The sequence below is a fragment of the Penicillium waksmanii genome (assembly GCF_028829765.1).
Source record: "Penicillium waksmanii strain IBT 27052 chromosome Unknown utg000009l:1.0-4314994.0:1.0-4318279.0, whole genome shotgun sequence".
Taxonomy (NCBI): domain Eukaryota; kingdom Fungi; phylum Ascomycota; class Eurotiomycetes; order Eurotiales; family Aspergillaceae; genus Penicillium; species Penicillium waksmanii.
This window is the reverse complement of record NW_026643255.1, coordinates 117,062-130,621: the sequence shown is the minus strand read 5'-3', so window position 1 is coordinate 130,621 and position 13,560 is coordinate 117,062. Positions and strand designations below refer to the sequence as shown.

Sequence of the window (13,560 nt, the reverse complement as noted above, 5' to 3'; positions counted from 1 at the left end):
CTCACAAATCTGTATATATTGAACAGTAAATGCGCAAGCTAACTTGGTGAGGCATGTAAATCATACAGTGTCATTCATTTTCAAGACTTATGAGTTATTTTGTACTCCACGTGGAGAATGGCCCTCGATATCGCAGCCATCATGTCTTGCAGCCGACATTTCATCGAGACCTCCGACGAATCCCTCAAAATCGCACAAATTCAGATTCGGAGGTTCCATTCTACCATCTGTCTCTCCGCTCTCGCACCCAGTGTGGCGGAGAACATTTTCAGCCTCGGTTTTCGATACCGATGTGGCTGCTTCTCAATCGCCACGCCAAATCTTATCACCTCATTCCGCGCCGAACTGCTGACCGCGATCCGCATGAATCCACCCGTTTCGATCTGTGTCTCTGGTAAATCCTGACCATCGCTCTGCACACGTTCCTCCCATGGTGCCAATGTGAATGGATTGATGGTTTCCAGTGTTATCATATCGATACTTTTCAGCGTGTCTGCGACCTGATACAATGGCGAACGACGGTATCTTCTGATTTTCTTGATCCAAGCTGTACTCCTTGTAGTAGCCCTGGCGAATGCACCCCGCCAGGCCTCTGATCAGTCTCTGAGTAATCACTGAGCAATCACTAACGTAATTCCCGCCCGAGTGAAACACCCGCCCGAGTGAAACACCCCACCAGAAATCGCGCGTTCTGACCAACTTACATGCTTCAACCATCTACCATGCCACCAAAACGCACTGAATCCTGGCAAAAAGCGACCGAGAAAGAGGGCAGGGTTCTATTAGCCTTGCAAGCTATTCAAAAGGGTTAATTCAAATCAATTCGCGCAGCTGCGAAGCAATTTGGTGTATCTCATGTTACCTTGTCTCGACGGGCGAATAGCCTACCCTCACGCGTTGATATACGCCCAAACGGCCATAAATTGACCCAATTAGAGGAGGATTCGCTTACTGAGTGGATTCTCTCTATGGATGCGCGTGGAGCAGCGCCTAGGCCGGCTACTGTAGGAGAAATGGCTAATATCCTACTGGCTGTGCGCGGTAGCCAACCTCCGCCTACTGTTGGCAAGAATTGGCCATCTAAATTTATTCAACGTCATGATAAGCTACACACACGCTACTCAGTACGATACGACTACCAGCGCACACTAAACGAAGACCCAAAATCACTACAAGAGTGGTTTTCTACCGTACAACGCGTTATTAATAAGAACGGTATTTAACCGGAGGATATCTATAACTTTGATAAGACAGGCTTTACAATAGGCCTTATATCCTCACAGAAGGTAGTAACGCAGGCAGAATACTACGGTCGGAGACATCTATTACAACCAGGAAATCGTAAATAGGTTACTGCTATCAAAACAATATACGCAGATGGCTATTCGCTACCACCATATATGATCTTTAAGGACAAAGTAGCTATTACAGGATGGTTTACCAATAATCTTCTGAAAGATTGGCGAATCAAGGTCTCTAATAACGGCTAGACCACTGATAAGATTAGCCTACATTGGCTATAAAAGCTTTTTATCCCATCAACAAATTTGCACGTACGCGGCCAGTTTCGCCTACTGATTCTTGACGGTTATAGTAGCCACCTTACGCCCTAATTCGACCAAATCTGTAAAGAAAACAATATTATACCTCTTTGTATGCCTTTGTATTCATTATATCTACTATAGCCACTAGATATTGGCTGCTTTGCAGTAGTTAAGAGAGCATATAGTCGTTTCGTCAGCGATCTTGCGCGTAGGGGATATAACCATATCTATAAGTACGATTTCTTGGAGAACTATCAATATATACGGCTAGAGGCCTTCCAAAAGCCAGCTATTATTCAGAATAGCTTTACAGCTAGTGGCCTAGTACCAGTTAATGCAGAAAGAGTACTTTCAAAGCTTAATATCTCTCTACAAACGCCTACACTACTAAGCAGCCGGCCAAGCAGCAGATCTAGCCAATTTACACCAAAAACGCCTAGAACTATTGTTTAGCTACAAAAACAAGCATCTATACTTAAGGATCTACTACACCGTCAGTTAAGTAGCCCTCTAAGCCCAATCAAAAGCATGCTAGATCAAATTATCAAGGGCACTGCACTATCGCTTCACAACGCTGCGTTGCTAGCGCAGGATAATGCGAATTTACGTATGGCGAACGAGAAAATTATCAAGAAGCGCAATCGGTCAACTAGGCATATACCCTGCGAAGAGGGTCTAACCGTCGAAGAGGGCTTACAGCTAGTTGAACAGCTAAACCAGCTAGTAGAAGGTGATGGGGTAGTATCGCACGAGCAGGGCGAATTGCCTGCTCAGGCAGATCCACCACGTACTAGGGCTCTGCCTAGGTGTAGTGGGTGCAGGGAGATTGGGCACAAGATTAATACATGTAAAAATCGCTATATTTAGCCGAATTAATAGGTGTTGGTTGAGATAATCGATTTTGAATTTTTCTAATGGGGGTAGGTGTTTCACTCGGGCGGGTGTTTCACTCGGGCGGGTGTTTCACTCGGGCGGGTGTTTCACTCGGGCGGGAATTACGTTAGTAACTATTCGCTCAGAGATGCTCAGAGCCTTACTAATTGACCACGTGACCTACTCTGAGCTGCTCAGTGAATCTGAGCCCGGACTGAGATCTACCCAGTGAGTCTGATTCTGAGTGCCCTCATTAAAGCGGCGGCACCTAGAATAGGAAAGCCCCACATTGAATGGGAAATATGTTACATATAGCTACCTAGGTATATTTCCAGGGTTAGCATGCCACTTCACCCTTACTTCAAATTGAAGTTGAACCACCTGCACAAGAACTTGAACAAGTCTGAACCAGTACCAAGTAGATGCCAGTGTTATGAGCCCTGCTTGCCTCCTCGCGTTATGTATCCATCTTCTAGTAGTAGTAGTATTGCTTTTCTACCTGTAGATATCAGCTTTCCAATGGTGGTTGTGGGAACTTTTGATTTAGGAGAAATATAGAAAGAAAATGTTAAGATGTAGAGCCAACCAAACTTTCAAATTGAGTATAAATATCATTCAAGGTTTGGCTCAGTGAAAGATAATAATAATAAACGTAAGAATACAGTGGTGTTTCTGAGCGAAAAACATATGAACGTAAAGATGAAGTGGTTTATAGGTATAGGGTCACCAGAGGTCTTGCAAGCCTATTGCTGATCTTGAGCAGTCCAAATCTTCGAAGCCATACGTTCCAAAACAGGTCGTGAGAGAATTAGGTCACTTTCGGTTGGCCGTCTCGGCTGAAGGAATACTTCCTCAAAAGGGATAGTTATATTGCCCGTGATCCTAGGCTGACTGGTTTTGTTGAGGCCCCTGGTGATTTGGACTGTTGCGGTCGGGAATGGAAGAGGCTTCGATTTATTTTGGGGATAACGTAGAGACCATCTTTGAATGGTTATCGTGTAACGAGCGGAGATCGAAATAGTGAGCATGATCTTTACATCTCCCTCTGAATCATCCAGCCAAAAACGAATGTCATCCATTAGATGCGATGTTGGTTCTGACCACTGGACTTCCACAGCCAAAGTTGGCCATTTCGGGCTGCGTCCAGATGGAATTTCAGCTGGCATCCAGGAGCAGTCTCCCCGTTTTGTCCGTGTAGTGCCGCGAAACGATGCAGATCCTGTTGGCATAATGATACTTTCCGCCTGGTAACCCCAAGTTTCAATTATCCCTGTAAAAGAATGACAAGCGGAGGCGTGCACTTTTGACTCCATCTCTAAAAGGATAATAGAATGTTGCTCGTCGTAAGACACACATGATTTCTGTAGAAGATCATGTCTAGACTCAGTAAAGCATTCGAGGAAAGAACGTTCATCAACTGAAGTTATGATCACGTAGGGTCCTTCCCCAGTACGCTCATATCTGTCGAGCTGCTGGTCTAGAATTTGAGCGCATTGCTCTTCTCTATAAAACTGGAATGTTGGTGTTTTCGCTGGAAGACCATGCATAGTTATGCGTGAAGTCTCGGAACATGTAACTTGAGGTGAGGAGAATTGCCCATATGTCGAGGAAAAGACATAGCGAGATAAATTGACTACGTCATTATTAGCGATATATTGTTTATAGAGCATGGTTCTGGGCTTCATACTAGTATATAGTACGACAGACGAATGCTATAATAATTACTAATTGGATAAGATACCCTAGTAAAACCTTAGTCTAGAAGGCATCTATCATATATACGCTATGGAATACTGTATTTCAAAGTTGGGTGTTGTCAGCAAGGTGTGTTGACTGAAAATGGCAGTTTCTAGTCTAGCATTGATCTTGGAAATATAGAAACCGATGGCGAATATAAGGATCGGGAAAACGCGTAGTTTATTCAATATGTCTACTACTAGTACTACAATCATGAATCGCATCCACCTAGACAGAGAATGAGTTCTAGTTTTGGCAGGGCATATGTAAAGAAAAAGAGGGAAAATAATAATCGATACAAAGCTGGAGATCTTTTGAACCGAGAAGCTATTCTTGCTTCGTTATATGATTTGATGCATTATGTATCTCTATGAACTATACATGGGTATCTTGGTTAGGTCGGCCCTTGTGATATGTCCCCCTTGACACCTTCCAGTCGCGTTTCGACTTGGAGAAATGGACCTCCAGCGTGGCCATCTTGCCACCCGAAGCGGTGTGGGACAAGGAGGTCAATATATCGAGAAGCCATATTCATCTGCGATGCCCTTGGCGCAGGAAAGGAGCACCGTCGCTCCTGCGAGCACCCAAACGACCAAGTCGGTTGGGATGGGGCTTTTTTTTTGAAACAACGACACTTGCCGGTGGTTGGTATTGGCATATTGTGCTTCGCCGCAGATGTCAATTTCATGCACCGGGTCCATACGAAATAGCTTCTTTCAGTACTTTGCTCACGCCAGACGAAGCACGGCCCATTTCACCTCCCTCCTCTCGGGCACTCTTCACGCCACGCTCAATGACAGGCATAAAACGATTGGAGAAGACCCGGAATCGGTCCTCCCGGGTTTCGTACATTTCGCCCTCCTCGTCGCGCGGCTGTCCGAAGAGGTTCAGGTAGGCGTAGGGCGCAGATGAGTCCGAGATCATATGTTGACCGGTGCAGGACAGCGGGAAGGGCCATGTAGAGGAGGAACCGTCGTCTTCTGGCGATTCATCGTCATCGGCGTCGTGCTGTCCGATTCCAGCATCGAGGAACTCAGCCAGTGCGCCGAGAACTTTCACCATCGGTCGGCCTTGACTTCCAGATTTGCCGAATGATGCGCGGTTCGACGACCACTTCGATGACTCTTCCGTGTGCCATCCGAGAACAGAAAGGAAACAATTGAGTGTCTTGATCCAGCCACCTGCGCAGGAAACCACCTGTTCGCCTGCGGCCTCGACCATCCAAGACAGGATTTCCACGGCTGACACGCGGATATCTGCGGCCAGATGGGTCATTCCGGCGCGAATGTAAGGGAGGAGCTGCGCAACATGGTCTTCGATGTCGTGGCGTGGCAGAGTGCGGAGGAGTTTGAGAAGTTGAGTGCGAACATTGTTGTTCCCATCGAGAATGAGGGGAGAAGCGAAGGGAGCATCACGCTCACTGGCTGAGGGAGGGAAGAGTTGACAGGACGCGATGCGATCGAGGTGGTGAGATATGCGAGGGAATCCCGACGTTGGCTGTCGGATTTGGAGGTGAGGAGAGAGAGATTGTGGGTGAAGACACTGTTAGAGGAGGGGGCATTGAGGTGTAAAGATTGTTGATTGAGGACAATGGCTGGACTCCAAGTCAGTATATCTGTTACGGGGTGGATTATGCAGGGTGACGAAGCATACACTTGGACTTGAAACTGGTATCGGTGAAGTTCTCCGGCTTAGCCCTGGCCTTGCCGACCTTCAGCTTGGGTTTCTGGGGGGTCACAGTCAGTATGGTTTTTTCCAAGCATGATATAAGTTCAGCGATATGGATTGGACTCACCTGAAAGTCCTTTTGCTTTTCCTTCTTCCGTTTTGAGCTGGAACCCATGGCGGCGATTTGTGGTGGAGTCGAATTGAAGCCGCGGAGCTTTTTTTTGAGATACGAAAGAACCACGTGACTGAGATAACGGCCTCAGGCAAAACTTACCTTATAGGGTATTAGATACAGTATTATCAATACGAATAGTGCCGAACTATACAAAGTACATTTATATCTACGCGCGCGACAACTCAAACGTCGCCCAGTGCATACTTCTCTGTAGCGTACTATTTTGGGAATATCATCGTGTTCACTAGTAGCCTGAATTGCAGCTATAGAATGAATTATAGGCGCGTAACTACTGCATCTAGTTCCAATGTTGCCGCTCACTGCAATCTTGCGCCTGGCTGAAGTGATGAGGTTCTACTTATATTCGCGATGGTTCCCCAAGTCTCATGACCCCTGGCAAAAAAAACTCCGTCAGAAGAAAGGAAAGTTTGACCATGAATCAACGCTTGCCTCGGCGACTGGATCGCAGTGTCTACACGGTGGGCTGGCTTTGTGTACTTCCAACGGAGGTCACTGCATCTCGAATGTTCTTGGATGAAGAATATGCCCCACCACCACGACAACCAAGGGATGAGACTGGCTACATTGTTGGGAGGATGGGAAACCACTATGTGGTGATCGCATTTCCCTTGTCCTTTCTACCGGTTCGGTTGCCATTGCTCACACTGTGGTGGATCTGACTCGGACGTTCTACAATATCCGATTCGGGTTGATGATTGGCATTGGAGGAGGAGCACCTTCTGCACCCCATCCTACCAATCCATTAAATGACATTCATCTTGGTGATGTTGTGGTCAGTCAGCCCAGTGAACTCCATGGTAAGATCTATATCAGTTTGGCTATCAGCTATTTGCCTTTCCCCGATATATTTCTTTATTCAAATTCTGACACAAACCAGGCGGAGTGCTACAATACGACAAGGGCCGATGGACTGGTGATGGAAAATTCGAGATTCGATCTTATCTAGCTCGGCCACCCAGAATTTTACTCGGCGCGATTGCATTGCTCCAATCTAATCACCAATTGGGATATGGTACAATGATGGATTATCTTCAGATCGCAGTAGCAAAGTCTAGCAAGTTAGGAGCACGGGGATTTAGCTTCCCTGGTCGTGGACTAGATCGGCTATATAAATCATCTCATCCACACAAAGGGAAGGAGGGGAGTGACTGCTCAGCCTGCGGGACCTCTGCATTGCTACGGCGACATGTGCGTAAATCCGACATACCTGCTATACACTATGGTCTTATTGCATCAGGCAATGCCGTCATGAGGTCTGTTGCCCATCGCGATCATTTGAGAGATGCATGGGGTATCAAATGCTTTGAAATGGAGGCTGCCGGGCTTGGGAATGAGCTCCCATGCTTGGTTATCAGGGGAATATCAGATTATTCTGATAACCATAAAAACGACAATTGGCAGCCTTACGCAGCACTTGTGGCGGCTGCTTATGCGAAAGATCTCTTACGAGTCGTACAACCCTGAGACTTGAACTGGATTATCTGCTAGTATGCAAGGCATTGAAAATCACTGGTACGAGAATGGGATTTGGCCACAAGGCACTGCATGCTGGTCACTACTAGTATTAGTCGAGTGGTGGCCGAATCAGGGGCGTTTCTTCGTGGCTTTTCTTGGTCTTTTCTTTATTTTTGCGTTGTTAAAACCTGTATTTCGTTTTCATTTGTTACTCCTGGGCAATGTGTTTGGACTGTTATTGCTCCTACCAGAGAGTGTTTGCATACTAGTACTAGTAGTCTTGTATGTACTATGCAACTTGAGTGAAGATACTTACTACTGACAGATGCAACTTGTCTAATTAGATGTCGCACCACTTTTAAGCACTGACCCGAAGGGTCGTGGACAGAAGCAGTCATAAGAATCATCATCAAATTGAAGTCTAATAAAATCAAGAAAAGAAAAAGAATCCCAACACACCAGGGCTTGCGTTGCATAAATACCATAAATAGACATCAGAGAACATCGAATCAGAAATGGGATCGAAGCAAATCAAATCAAAAAAGCCAGGAGAGATGCGCACTTCTGCCCAGTCCCGAACTGCACATAAGAAAGCAGAACGAAACAAAAAAGAAAACCAGGACAGAACAATCAGTTCGGGATCTGGACAGACGCGATTGTATCAATCAAATCACAGAGATCATCAAACACACGTAAGAAAGACAAAAAGGAAAGAGATGGATAAATAAAAATGGCTCGGTGGAAGAAAAGAGGAGGAGAAAGCATGAATAAGGTCACGGATGCGAAGCGATGCGGAATGGAGTAAAATATCGATGGTCCACCGGGAGGACATTAGTCGTCTATGAATGAGATTAGAGGAGTGGTGGCCACCCCGTCATGGTCGCATCGACTCGAGCAATGAAATCAAGAAACGAAATAGCGTCGGTCAACCGAAAACAAGAAAGAAAATCGTTCACAGACTCATCGTCAGCCATTCCCATTCTTGGCTTGCACCCTGGCCACCTGCGATACTGTGATTGGCCGGGTTGGCGGCTGCTGGGGGTGGCATGGCGGGCGCTAGAGGGACGACCTTAGATCGGCTGGTTGGCGCATTGAACCTATAGTTGTCTTCGGGATCCTGCTCAGATCCCGTAGGCGCCTTTTCGAGGCGGCGTTGTCGTCGAGGCGCTACTTGCACACCAGCGCGAGCTTGGGCAACACCGGCGGGAGGGCCAGCTTTGGGGGGAGCAGCGGCGATCGGAACCACGCCTGATTTGACGGCAGTGCTGGATCCTGCGATCGCGGGCGGTGATTCGGATGCATTGTTGCTGGGGGCGCGGGAGGCAACTGCGCTGAGAGAAGCCTGTTGTATAGAGTTCTTTCGAGATGTTTTCTTAGAGGAGCGGGAGGAACCAACGGCCAAGGTATTGGCGCTGCTGCGGTTGCGTTTTTTGATAACATCTGTCTTCAAGGAGAGAGGACGGACTACACCGTGGAGCTTCAGGAACAGGCCACAAGCATTGCACAGTGGCTGACCCTCAGGGTTGCGTCGCCAAAGCGGGGTGGTTTGGGTGAAGCAGTTCGTACACGTTGTGGGCCCGGCGTTGGGATCGCCATTTTTAGAACCACCAGGGCTCGGCGGGCGCGAAGGCACGGCGCTGCTAAGACCGGATTCAGGAGGGGTGCTGGGGGATGGGTGGTTCGTGGGAGGCTGGCTGTTCTGTCCATTCATGCTTTGGCGGAGTAGCTGCTGAGCGTTGGGGGTGGACGAGGTGCGAGCGATTTTCTGCTGACGATCGCGATTGCGCACGTCACTGACCGAGGCAGCCGAGCCATGCCCACGACCCAAGCTTCCTGCGTGCTGCCATTCTCCAGGGCCGTCGATCATATCAGTAGATCCAATGGTGACATGTTTGCGATGTTGGCCAGTGAATCCCGGTAAGGACTGGACAGACCCAGGAAATCCTGCATCCCAAGTCAAGCCAGCACCAATGTCACTGGGGTCGTCCAAAGAAGGGAAATCGTTCGGCATGGCGATTCCTCCACGCTCAAAAGTGTGGCTGTCGTCATCTTCATTGTCCGAGTCACCACCAAAAGTGAACATGTTGCCTGAGGGCGCAGTGGTAGAATATTCGCCATTGCCGAGCACATGTGACGGGTCGACATGCTGCTGCGGCATAGAGAATCCAGAGTGAATCGGTTGACCTGACGTCGGTGACTGGTACTCGCCGTTCGAGTTAAAAATATGACGCGGTTGCAGGGATGCCGACAAGTTGGACGACCGTTGCTGGATATAGTTGGGGACTCGGCGATGTGGTTGAGACTCGGCTGTCGACGCATCATTGAAAAAGATGGACTGCTCTCCTTCATATATCGGCTGGGGGGTGGAAACCGTTGATTGGTATCCCGATGGCGGCGGAGAAAAGAACTCTGTGGAGTTGAGCGACGATGCAAGTGGTGTTTGCGCATAAAGACTGGTAAACGGATTGCTGGCGGTCATGGGAGAGTCGGAGGGCGAGAAGGTGAAGTGCTGCTGGTACGGGCCAGCCGAGTGGATCGCAGAGTCATCGCCCATGCCAAAGGTGTCCAGGTTGAAAGGGATGCCGGACGCTGTGTGATGATGTTGGTGACGCCGCGGGCCACCACCAACGGTACCATTTCCGGGCATGGTGAAGGCGGAGGGTTGGTCGAGAGAGTAATCCGGCAAGCCGGTCGTCAGCCCGGCGTGCTGTGCCATCATGGCGTTCGAGACGGGTGGCACCTGAGGAGATGCCTCTGCAGGTCGTTTCCGAGTGGGCACGGCGAGGCCGGCAAAGAACTGGCGCTCGTCCACACTGGTCTTGCGCACTCGGCGAGTCACATAGCCAAACTCGCTGTTTTTCCGCTGGTCCGGCGCGGGGTGTGGGAATGACGCTGCGGCGGCGGAATCGACCATTTGCTGTTGGTGATCTTTACGGGACTTGATAGGGATCGACGCGGAGGCCGCGGTAGGAGTCGCGGTGAAGTGGCGGTCAGCGGCGGGATGTGAGGAATACTCGACCGGGGAGTCGAAGGGGACGATAAAGTCATCCATGTTCATCGCATCCGGGGTGGTATCCATATTCATCTGGTGGTCATGGTCGGACAGACGCAGCTGCGCAATACCACTGGGAGCGGGGCTATTATCTTCGGTGTTCGTTTGTGCGGTCCTGCAAGCCAAGGTGAGCAAGGTGCCCCCCCCGGATTTCACTGTGGGATTTTTGTGGAGGGGGGGGGGGGGGGAAGACATGGGGGTGAGAGATGGGGCCAAGGTACCTCGCCTGTTGCTGCTGTTGTTGCTGAGCCAGAGCCAACTGTTCCCGTTCCTTGCGTTTTAAACTCATGGCCATCATTCGCCAGGTCAAGTTTTCCATGCGCTCCTGGTTTGGTAGTTGGGACTTTGTTCGAGTGTAGAGCCTCCAGATCTGAGCAGCCAAGGGATCTTCTTTCTGCAAATCACCGGGGTTATCGCCACCGCGCGGGGCACCGGTCTTCCATTCCCGGAAAAATGGGATCCTGAAGGGGGTTATCGTTGGTGTTGGATTGATTGGAGTCGGTCGGACTAAAAGGCGAACCGAAGGAGAAGTCATCGGGAATCATGTGATGGTCGTCGAGACCGAAGAAAGGCAAGCCGGAATTCTGCGGTCGGGCGGCCCCATGCCCGGCATGGTTGATACCCTCCATAAAGTGGGAGTAATGGAGGGGAGAAGGAGAGGAGGGGAGCGAAAGCGAAGGGAGGGGGAGGAGATCAAGCTGGCACACCCCGAATGGAAATGAATCAAACGGTTTGAATTGGAATTCCCCCGTACCCGCCGTAAACGAGACCCTTGTCGAGAATAGATGATCGAGTGACGCCAAGTCAGACGATTGGCAGGATGGCGCAGCCCGCGACCAGGGTCTGTATCGACCAGGCCGATCAATGTGGGATAAGCGGGGGGTCTTTGAGAAAGGTCTTTCACATCAAATTCCAACCCCGTATAACCAAATTGACCGTGTCTGGAGTCGTGTCGAGTCGTTGGAGGGGGGGCTGAGACCCTCCAGACGCTCATGCCCCGGAAGAATGCGACAGGCGAGGGTGTGGCGCCGAGCGGAGGCAGAAGGGGAGAAGAATGCTCAATAAGGCGATTGAGCAATTCGGAAGAAGGGGACGAGACTAGTTGACCACGAGGAGGAGGAGTGGGGATATTGGGGGGGGGAGAGAGAGAAAGAGGAAAAGAAAGAGAAAGGGAATTGGAATGGAGAGTGGAGTGAAGTGAAGATGATATGTCTGCGACTGCGACTCTTTCCAGCACTGCGGTTTCCGCTCGTGGACTGCGTATGTATGGGGTGTATGGGTATTTCGGTATTTCCATTACGCCACACTTCCGTTCCCTCTTCTACTTGCGAGTACTCCGTATACTCGTATGTGTTCTTCTATGGAGTGTGGATTATGAGTACTCCGTACACTTTCGTACTTTGTCACTGGATATCCCGACTCTTGTTATTTTTATAATTTGATTACTCCTGCTGCTTGACTGCAGAGTCCACGAATCGGAGTGGGTGGATTTGAGGCTAAACAGGCGCGGTTGACCAAAGCTGTGGCCGGTCTGGCCTTCGGGCCGAGTCCGATACATACAGTTTATGGGTATACAGGGGATACAGAGTATACTCATAGTATTATAGTATATGCTACTATGATATAGACTTGAAGTAGATAATGGCCAGACTAATATACTGATACTGGTACTCTCTGTAGCTCCAGGTACTCGTACTACTTGTTGTATGGCAGTGGATGCTAGCCTTCTCCGAACCGCAGATACTGGTGGAGCCCATCTGGAACTCCTCCGGATGGAGACATGGTCTGTGAGTCGGAGTATAGAGCGATGTCAACATATACTCTAATAGTCTACGACATAGTATACTATTAGTAGTAGAATGGCAGTATGGTATACTAGATCTACTTTATACCATGCATAGTCTACTATTCCTACTGTTACTGTGTCATGCAGTAGTCAACTTATAATGCAAAACAGGGTATACAGTACATAATAGTATATCATAAATGTCCAGAGATAAGAATATTTGACGAGGCTAGGTTCAGGGCCAGGATAGGGCCAGCGGATCCGCAATAACCTCGAGTGTGGTACTAAGTATATTGCTGGGTTAGTGCTGGGTTAGTGCTGAGGAGCATCTGTTCACCGGGCTCCGATCTTACCCGAGGGGATGTAATCCCATGTAATGTTGGTAATAACAGTGTATTGTCAACCTGGTCACCCTGGGGAAGGAAGGAACGGCGTTGCCTTTTCGGTAACTCCGACATTCGCTCTTTCCAATTTTCATCCAGGTTGACCCTTTCCCACAGATCAGGTGAGTTGCACTCTTTTGAGTACTCTGAGTACTCACTCACTCTCCTTCTCTCCTTCTTCTCCTTTTCTCCCTCCTCTTCCTCTCTCATAACCTCAATTGCATACATCCAATCACCCCCACCCATTGACCTCTCACAACGACATCATCTCCAATCCTGCGCCCATCATTGCCCCACCGATCCACTTGCAGAGCAGGAGATAAGCATGATAACAGCGAATCCAACTGCTAATGCTAATTAGCCGTGGTCATCCTGATAGGCGCGTTGATCTCCCCCCCAGCGTACCTATCATTGGCTTGCTGTACCTTGGCTGGACTCCCAATCCCGTTCATCTTATCTGCTGTCTGACTATCGCATGTGTTTCGACGCCATCTCTGATCTGTGTGGTCGGGGATCGGTCGTGTGTGGGGGGGGGCTCCATCAACACTAGCAGGGGGTCATCACTGCCTTGCCACCCTCTGCTTGATAACGCCAATCTGTCTGATACCGCTTGATTTCTCCCACCATTAGTAGTGCTGCTGCTGCTGCTCCTGCTGGTGGCGTCCTGCATCACTGATGGATGTGGGCTGTCCACCCGTCAACAGCCGGTACTTGTGTCCGTCTTATTCCCGGTCCAGAAATCCCCGGGGAGGGGAGGGGAAGGGGAACACTCAAGCTCGCTCGCTTTTTTTTTTTTTGATCGGCTTCTGCGGTTATGGGTGAATTTCAGCGGTTAAGGAAGGTGACAGGTTCCATATCAGAGCTGG

The 13,560-nt window shown here is 49.2% G+C and overlaps 3 protein-coding genes across 3 annotated transcripts; all 3 read right to left on the bottom strand.

The window, feature by feature from the left end:
* Positions 1 to 3,160: 3,160 nt before the first annotated feature.
* On the bottom strand, positions 3,161 to 3,964 carry N7481_010408 (uncharacterized protein; the record flags this gene model as incomplete). The annotated part of the gene is made up of 1 exon (XM_057269627.1): positions 3,161 to 3,964. One exon carries the CDS (start codon positions 3,962 to 3,964, stop codon positions 3,161 to 3,163), a length of 804 nt encoding a protein of 267 aa, XP_057116801.1.
* Positions 3,965 to 4,838: 874 nt separating this feature from the next.
* N7481_010407 (IPI1/TEX10 family protein) lies at positions 4,839 to 5,997 on the bottom strand (the record flags this gene model as incomplete). The annotated part of the gene is made up of 4 exons (XM_057269626.1): positions 4,839 to 5,578; positions 5,647 to 5,748; positions 5,808 to 5,880; positions 5,950 to 5,997. The coding sequence occupies 4 exons, from the start codon at positions 5,995 to 5,997 to the stop codon at positions 4,839 to 4,841; spliced, it is 963 nt and encodes a 320-aa protein (XP_057116800.1).
* A 2,428-nt stretch (positions 5,998 to 8,425) lies between these two features.
* On the bottom strand, positions 8,426 to 11,154 carry N7481_010406 (GATA-type transcription factor; the record flags this gene model as incomplete). The annotated part of the gene is given in 3 exon segments (XM_057269625.1): positions 8,426 to 10,640; positions 10,747 to 11,032; positions 11,046 to 11,154. The coding sequence occupies 3 exon segments, from the start codon at positions 11,152 to 11,154 to the stop codon at positions 8,426 to 8,428; spliced, it is 2,610 nt and encodes an 869-aa protein (XP_057116799.1).
* Between the last annotated feature and the right edge of the window lie 2,406 nt (positions 11,155 to 13,560).